The sequence below is a fragment of the Urocitellus parryii genome, chromosome 5 (assembly GCF_045843805.1).
Source record: "Urocitellus parryii isolate mUroPar1 chromosome 5, mUroPar1.hap1, whole genome shotgun sequence".
NCBI classification, from domain to species: domain Eukaryota; kingdom Metazoa; phylum Chordata; class Mammalia; order Rodentia; family Sciuridae; genus Urocitellus; species Urocitellus parryii.
In genome coordinates, this window is record NC_135535.1 from 26,274,369 (window position 1) to 26,283,459 (window position 9,091).

A 9,091-nucleotide genomic window follows, 5' to 3' on the forward strand; every position below is an offset into this window, starting at 1 on the left:
GCTGAACAAGTGACAGTCTCAGGACAGCCACTCCAGCAGGCTCAAGAGCTGAGGTGTCTGGTGCTCATTACAGGAGGCGCTGAACTGTGTCCCAGAGATCTGACCTTCACTCTTGACAGTGGCTAAGAATACATAAAGCAAGAATCAAGAGAAGGAGGAGAGAAAAACAAAAAAACCAAACTCCCAAGACTAAAGGAAGATTGGAGTAAAAGGCAGGGTTACTAGGCAGACTGGTAAGTGAAAATCTTGGCAGAGACCCAGTCCCACAGCCAGGGCCAACCTAGGGAAAATAGGTCCCATGGCCCAGAGGCTAAGTCTCACCAGACAGTGCGGCTGGGGTTGTGGATAAACCTTTCCAGATTCAGATGAGCCCAGGCACTGGAGTGAGTGGTCAGGGCAGGCAGGACCCACAGGGAGTGGGAAGCCAGGCAGGCACAGGCTGCTCACACTCACATACCACACTGTCCTCATCTCCTAAAATGATAGGACAGGAGTCCAGAAAGGATGTCCAGCTGATCTAGTATCTAGTATGTGACCTTGGCCAGAGAGGGACATGCTGTAAAGTGTTCCTTCCACAGTGTCAACACAGATTAAGTCATTTTATCGTCAGAATTTCCCTTTTAAAAGGTAAGAATCCTTATAGGGTTAAAAAAAAAAAAAAAAAAAGTCATCCATTTATGTCTTAGCCTTTTTTTTTTTTTTAATTAACAGAGATTGGAAGACCTAGGCAGATTCTGAAAAAAATCAAAGGTTTTAGTTTTTTGTTTGTTTGCTTTTATGTTTTAGGATTCCCTGGGTGTGTGTTGTGGAGGCGGTGTGGAAGAATAAAAGGAGAACAAGATACAGTTCACTAAAGAACTACATCCAGCACACAAATAAGCAACTAACCAGGATTACCGCCCCCCCAAAAAAAGTCCGAGCCAGTTCAAAATTGATAAATGAAAAATAAAAATTAGATAAACAAAGGGAAAACCAAGAATCTGCTAGAAGAACACAACAAGAAAACTTAAAATCAATTCATTCTTAAAGAGGATCAATCTCTTGCCTACAGAGAAGGCCACTCCTTCTCAGGTTCTCAAGGCCTCTGAAGAGAAGGCCAAGAAATCCATACAAACAAATTAATGATTGCAACCAAAATGAGTGAAAAGTAAGAGGCGGTGAATGCATATACATTCAGACAGAAGCACCACATTTTCCCACAGTCCAGTTCTTCAAAGATCAAAGATGCCACTACAACAATGTAAGTGGCCTACTGCAAATCTTGTTAAAACTCTGTTACAATGCTGGAGAAGCCCTGAGGTCCTAGGAAATAGCCTTCTGGGTTTATCTGCTTTTTTCCAGAGACATTAAATTGGAAGGAATTGTACCTCTGATAGTCATCCAGAATTAAAAAAAAAAAAAAAAAGCAATAAAAAACAAACAAAAAAAACTGCCTAGGTTTCCAATTCATTAAATTCCAACTTAATTTAAGTTTTAAAATATTGCTATGAAATTAATTACTTTAAACATTTAAATATATTTTAATGTCTCAAGCAAGAAAGCTATTAACTGTCAACTCCTTTAAAATATATCATTTCTTCCATCTCTCCTATACATTAAATATCTATATATACATATCCACACATTTACCACTAGAACCCATAACATGCTATATTCTTCAACGACATGCAGATTTTAAAAGTGATTTCCATGATATGGAAACTACAAAGTGAGGAAGAGAATGAACAACAAACCCCAAATTCAGGGTTTACCAGTGAGTGAGGGTTAAAAAGGAGGGGACCAGAAAGAAGCACCAGGGATTCTCAAAACAATTGTCATATTTTTCTTAAACTAAGTGATGAGAAGACAGATGTTTACTTTACCTTATTCTTCAAATATTACTTATATTTTATAATATTATTTTAAATAGTCAACATTTAATAAAAACACCTATCTAAAAAAAATGAATGTACGTAACTGTCATGGTGGAAGGTACACAGAGACATACATAAATCAAACAAATCTCTGCTTCAGAATACTCTTTTCAATAGCAGTGTTACTCAATAAAAAGGAAATCAATTACAAATACTGTTTCTTTCTAAGCCACACTATCTCTCCATTTGACCCCTTCTACAAAATTAACAAACTTTGAGGAAAACCTTATATTTCTAAACTTTAACACATATATATGCACAGTTTTTCTCCACTATATACTGCTTCATTCTGCTTGCTTTCAAAAACCTATTTTTCCCTCAGTTTCTCTATAACTTTCATGTGGTAGAAACTGTCTTAACTGCTTCTTGCTGTCTGAATGAATCTGAGGAAATGGGGGTCACACTTCCACAAAAGAGGTGCAGCAGTACTATTTACATCACCTATAATGATCATATAATTAAATGTTTTGATAGTGAAAGGCTTTCAATTCCCCTGGTTTGTTGTTTCCAACTATGTGCTGCCAGGAGGAACCTCTAAGTCAAATATCAGGAAAGCACCAATAATTTTTTAACATCTCTCCAATCCTGAGTTATGTGTTCTGCTTTCAGTAAATTAGTAGAAACATCTTAAGATACATTAGCCTGGATTTGTTCAGACAGCTAGAGCATTTAATTTTGTAAGCACAGTCCATGCTGAGAACATCCGTGGTCCTCCAAGGCCAGCCATTTTCAGTATTTCAAAAAGCCTAAACCATACTTTACATGTAATTTAGTCAAGCTAGGAATAAAAATATTTTTGTTTTTTCCACTGAGATTTTTATCGGTCTTCCTCACTGATTATCTCATGCTGGTCAAATATTCAGACATATGTCATCAATGAAAAAAGAAGAATCATGATTATTTAATACTATGTGGTCTGTGAAAAAAAATCATTCAAAAGATGACATAATAAAAATAAAAGCAATAAAAGTGGTCTCGTATTAGTAGCATATTTTTAAACTAGCTATACTCGTATTTAAAAACCAGCAACAACAAAGTCTAGGGACCACTGACTTGGAGTAGTTTTAATTATCACTGTATCAGAAACTCCAGAGGATATTGATATATTACCTCTGCTAAGAAAATCTATAACTCAGTTTGGACTGTCCTTACAAAATTAAAACCAAGCCAAGTATCTAAGATATCTCTACCAATTTAGTGAAAGCAAAACATAAATGTAGGATTGGGAAGATGTTAAAAAATTATTGGTGCTTTCCTGGTAATTGACTTAGAGGTTCCTCCTGGCAGCACATAGTAGGAAACAACAAAAAAGGCGAACCGAAAGCCTTTCACTATCAAAATACTTAATACAAAAAAAGATCATTTTGTACTGCTGTACATCATGAGTAGAAGCATAATTCCTATTTTCATTTCTTCAGATTTACTTAATTTTCTGTTAAAAATCTGCAAGTCAACTTTCAATTCTCTTCTAAAATTTTATTCCTTTTTGCCACATGCCTGCACCCCAGTTACCAAGAGACTAACAGCAGGAGGATCACAAGCTCAGGGGGCCAGCCTCGGCTGAGGATGTACTTCCATGGTAGAATGAGCACCTGGCATATACAAAGTCCTAGGTTCAATCCCCAGTACTGGAAAAAAAAATTATCATTTTTAGTTGTTCATTTATCTGTTCCTCGATCTTTGTAAAAGGTAGAAGTGATGAGAGCTGTTAAAAAGGAACAAATGTTTCATACCGCATCTTCCTGCCCCAAACTAGGCCAACAGCACCAGAACTTTTTCTTTTCTACTGCTTTCAATTCTTAAAATCAAAATGAGACCCTCCCCAAAGTATTGCCCTTACCAAATTAAATACTACAGATATCTGAACAGAGCCAAACCAAAAAGGACACTTTAAGCCAATAGCCTTTAAAAACAAAGTCAGTCAGTCTTCAAAACAATTCCCTTTGGCCTTGTAGGACAGCCCAGGGGACAGGTGCAGGGCATGCCTTCCTAGAGGCTGTCTCCTCCTCCATGAATCTGACCTTTTCCAGCTGGCAGCTCTGGCACCCCACAAATCAATTATCAGCAGGCCAAAGCCTGCTTTCCCATCTGCACTTTCCAAATGGCTCCTGATGCCAAGAGCTGAGATATGACCTGGCTCTCTGATGAGAACATGCCTCCCAAGTGACTTGCCAAGTTTCCCTGGAAGCATTTCTAAATGGACTCTGAGCTCCCTCCACAACCTCTCAGTCATGGTCCATTCTTCCTCTCCTACATTGCCACATCCTCACCCTATTCCTTCCAAACTCTTTACTCCCTTGCATGAACCACTGACCCCTGCCCACATTAACTTCCAATCCAAAAGGTGTAAGTGCCAACAATTTCAGAGCTGGTTTGAAGTGATCCTTTGGAGGCCTACCTGAAGGCAGCTCAATGACAGCTTCTTCTCTTGCCTTTTCCAGCTTCTCCTTCACCCAGGGAAACTCCTGCAGGGAATCTAGGAAGGTATCAAATGCTTTTGGACCCCTAGAGGGGAGGATATCCAGCAGCAGCATTGTTTTCCGGAGGCCTGTGGCTTGAGCTTTGATTTCTTGGACATGGTTTTCGGTCAAGATTCCTTCCTGGTAAAGGTACTGAAGAACCAGTCCCTCCACCAGTACCTCTGCACCCAGCTCCAGGCGGAGGGAGCGGAGCACTTGCTTGTCTCTGGCCTCCATTTCCCCCTGGAAAGAGACAAAATCATGGCTCAGATTATAGGAATGCTGATGCACCCCTAGAGGTAGTTGCTGCAGTGTTAACAACTGGCAGATTTTTGAAACTTAGCATGCTGAATATCAGGCCCTGGTGTTTACTACAAGGCTATTAAAACAAGCCAAGTTAACTTCAGATGCGTCCCAACACAGGGAACAGTGGAGATGAATCATCTTTTCTGTTTCTGCTTTTTACATAATGAGGTCCTCTTTCCATAAAGAGATCTGACCAAAAAGCAGGCCAGAGACTTTGCTTAAAAAGTCTTAAAAATGTGTATGCAAGGATTACAAAGCGGCATTTTATTTTAACACATTTTAGAGGAGAAATGGTGTTTTTCTCCTAACAGTGCAGAGATTGCCCGCCACCATCACTGCAATTTTCCAAAAATGACCACGGGCATTTGCAGAACCTGACAAGCAACGGGAGTGGAGGACAGAAACCAGAGGTACCAATGAGTTTAAGGATCTTTTTCACTAAGAGAAAAGGCCTTTACACCATCGTCACTTACAAGCAATATACTTATTGCATGTGTCCAGTATACAGTAAACCTTATGCAGTCCGAATCTCCATCACTGCACTGCCCTGGCCACCCACGCACGGGGCATTTAGTGAGTTATTCTCCTTAATAATAATAATTTTTAAAAGGCCACACGCCGACACTGGTCAGAAGCCACCCAGGTTTTGAAGGTCGCTGGCGACTGAGGCGGCTGGGCGGTGGCGACGTAGCCTGTGTGGCGCGGAGGGGGCGGACGGGGCTCCCAGCGCCGGGCCCCGCGCTCCTCAGCTCCCTGGGGCGGGGGTGGGCAGGTGAGGAGGAGGAGCAGGTCCGTATTTGCCTTCGAGCGCTCATTTGGAACTTCCAAAAAAAAAAAACAAAAAAAAAAACCTCCGGGCCTCTGCAACTGAGATCTTTATTGTGTCACACACAGAACGAACTATGAGAGATTTTTCGGGGCAATGTGAACCGCGGAAGGATCTTCACAGCGGACCGAGGGGAGAATGGGACCGGGCACCGCCCCCCCAACCCTGGCCCGGCTCAGAAACCAGAACAAGTTAAGAAGGCGATCGAGCCACCCAGGGCCCAACGCCACAGCGCGGGGCATTCGAGAAATTTAAAAAAAAAAAAAAAATGGATTCCTGTTACTTACGTCTGCAAACACGTCGCTTTAAAAAAAAAAAAAAAAACTACAACCGGAATCCAGACTGTTAGGAAACCTGTACCATAAGCACCATCTTTGTTGAAGGCGAAATCCCTAAACAGGAAGTATTGCCGCCATCTTTGTTGAGGGCAAGCACAGGAAGCGCTGTGGCCATCATTTTTGAGGGCTCCAGGGTCAGTTTGAAGTTTTTTCTGCCATGTTTGCTGTGGGTAAACAATACGCCCGCCTGAAAATGGAAAACAACTTAGATAACCTAGGAGTAAATGGGTCATTGCATCTTAACACAGTTAACTCCACCCGGGCCTTGCACACAATTGCCATGAGAGGCAGGTCAAAAGTCACTTTAGCAGCAAAGTCTTCCCTGACTACTGCGTTTAAAACGTCAACACACCCACATTTATCTAGGCTCCTGTCCTTTCCAGCTTTATTATTACCTATAACACATATCATTGCTTTATTAAAACTTTTTTTTTTTTACTTATTCATTTAGAATCTGTTCCCCACCTCTAAAATGCAAGGTCATTTCTTGACCTCAACAGGGTTTCTGGCCACAGAACGGACAAGTCAGAGGATTCCGTGGCAGCAATCAGCTAGATACTCTAGACCTAGAAGGAATGGGAGATGCTCAGAATCACCGGAAAGGCTGGTGGAGGGCTGAGGATCGAAGGATGACTCTGCAGACAACACTGCTAAACCAGCTCTTGGCCGCAGTCAGAAGATGGACTCTGGAAGTTGTCATTCCTGTCTCCAACCTCCTCAACAGTGACTGAGCAATTAAATGAGCACTGGACCACCACTACAGAAAAACTATGCTCTCTCGATGGTTTTATGTTATTTTCCAGCAGCATCAGAACAGCACCTGCAAACCTCACTCTGCTGTAAGCAGTTGGTGAGGCCAATTCACAGGGAGAACAAAAGCGGCAAGGATGTCTGGGGCAAATGCTTTCCATCTTGGAAACAGAGAGGTGTACTACTAAATTGAGGAGAGGTTGGTGCTGAGGACCAATCTGCATTCAGCACATTTTTAATCTGGAAAGGAAGACAACATGCATGACCCAAATATAAAGAGATACGAGAATGTCAATTCAAGTTTTCTTCCTCAGATTCCTTTATGAAATGAGATGGCCGATCAATAAATTCATTCATTTCAAAATCAATTGGATGATATGTACAGAAAGTCACGTTCTGCTAAAAATTGGTTGACAATAACAGAAAAAAAAATTGCAAAGGTTCTTTTTACACACATTTTTTACAACCAACACCTCTGGTGAAAGATGACAATATCTGTGTGAGCAAATCAGTGGAGAACAATTCTAAACCTCCCTCTTTGAAACCTTCTAATAATTGTATTCAGTTTACAGTGTTACTATAGTATACAGTGTGACAATATTTTTACAAAGGCAGCAAGTATTCTATGTACAGACTGGAATCAGAAATATCAGTTGTCTCAGCCAATATCTCACAGCCAATATAAAGCAAGATCTGAATTCTAATCACATCACTCTGATTTCAGGCTCTTTCCAGAACACACACAGCCCTGTATAGTGCAGAGTCTGTTTTTCTAATAAGAGCCCAAAATAAAACTGGCATATCATCCTGTTGCTCTCAATTGTTGTTCTTTCCTTTTCTATATGTGAACAGGTGTTAACAACATTCTCCGTCTTCATCCAGATACAATAGAAATCTCTTGCATGATTACCAATAGCTAAGGATTACTAACTTTTTGTAATGGAAAAACAAATGTATTTTTTTCCAAGTGTAAACTTTGGCAGTTTTCAAACAAATAGAAAAGTTGAAAAAAAATAGCATAATAAATACCCTTGTGAAGTTTTAAATATGTCTTGGTGACTCATGGCATTTGGCAAAGCTCAAGATCTCCTTGGAACTAGGAAGTGAGCACTGATGGTCATGTCCAGGAGAGGGTGGGGAGAAAACAGTAAGGTCCACGAGGGTTTATGGAAGAAAAGAAAAAAGGGCAAGAGAGAATAAAAGAATTAGGCTATAGTTTAAGGGCATGGCATCCTTATGGTAAGGGCTAGTCATTTGACTCTAAATTAAATCACTAAGATAAGCCCTTGATCATCAAATTCCTCTTCCTGTGGATGTGTGTCTGACTACCTTCTAAGCAACTAGCCTGGCACTCTGAGTGACTGTCCAACTGCTACCCACCAGCCTGCTGAAGGACCCCACTCCACCTCAGCACATTGGTATCTTTCTCAGCAACACACTAAAGGTTCAGCTTGTTTATATAAATATCCACAGCTAGTGGGTCTCTAAGAAACCACAGACCAGGCTCACTCTCACAGGTGGTTACTTCCCCACTCTGGTCAGTTCCTCTCTGTAGGCTGGAACTGAGCCCCCAGAAAGGATTAAGCACCTGTTATCCAGCGGTAATGAACCCACTTTCAGGAAGGACAGATACTTCCTTTTACACCTCTATTATGTTTATTTGTGTCAAGATATACCCATTGTGAGTTCTCAAGAGAGTCAAAAAGGACAAATGCAATGTTTTTTCTCTTTCAATTTGATCCTTGGTTTTGCAACCTTCCAAAAATAAAAGGAGTTGGATATTTTTGGTTCTTCCTATTTCATAGATGTGGAAATTAAGCTATGGACGAAAACAGATTTTTTGTTCAAGCAGCACACTTGAAAGTATTTACAAAAATAGATCACGAATTAGGCCACAAAGAAACTTCAATGAATTCCAAACGATCAGTAACATACAAATAATGTACTTTGGCATTATTCAATAAAATTCAAAATTTTAACAAAAGGATAACTTCCAGAATCCCATAAGTTTGGAAACTAAATAAAGCAACTTTTAAACCCTTGAGTTTAAAAAATATTTCACGCACATCAAAGAAGGTATAGAAAGAAGGGGGAAAAAACTTTATAGTAGAGAAGGCTGGCCAACATCACCTACTACACTATGGATCCTAACCCGTAAAGACCGTGCGTTGGAGGCTTGGTCCTCAGCCTCTGAGCTGGGGGAGATGGTGAATATGAGGCCTAATGGGAGCCCTTACATAATTGAGGGTGTACCCCCAAAGAAGACTGTGGAACCTCAGTCTCTTCTGTTCTTTCTTTGACATCCTGGCTGTGAAGTAAGTAGCTTCCTCTGATACATGCTTCCATGGTGATGTGCTGCCTGGATGCAGGCCCAGAAACAATGGGACAACTTACCATGGACTGAAACCTCTAAAACCACTGGCCAAAATAAACCCTTCCTCTTTTTAAGTCGATTATCTCAAATGTTTTGTTACAGTAATGGAAAACTGACGACCATAC

The 9,091-nt window shown here is 40.7% G+C and overlaps 1 protein-coding gene across 1 annotated transcript in view; it reads right to left on the reverse strand.

The window, feature by feature from the left end:
- The window catches only part of Cradd (CARD and death domain containing adaptor protein), a 174,139-nt gene extending 168,220 nt beyond the window's left edge, over positions 1-5,919 (reverse strand). Inside the window, exons 1-2 of the mRNA XM_026397394.2 lie at positions 5,792-5,919; positions 4,312-4,615 (exon numbers count right to left, since the gene is read on the reverse strand). Of these exons, the coding sequence (XP_026253179.1) occupies positions 4,312-4,609 (298 nt within the window). The 5' untranslated portion in view covers positions 4,610-4,615; positions 5,792-5,919. The remainder of the gene's footprint in view (positions 1-4,311; positions 4,616-5,791) is intronic.
- Between the last annotated feature and the right edge of the window lie 3,172 nt (positions 5,920-9,091).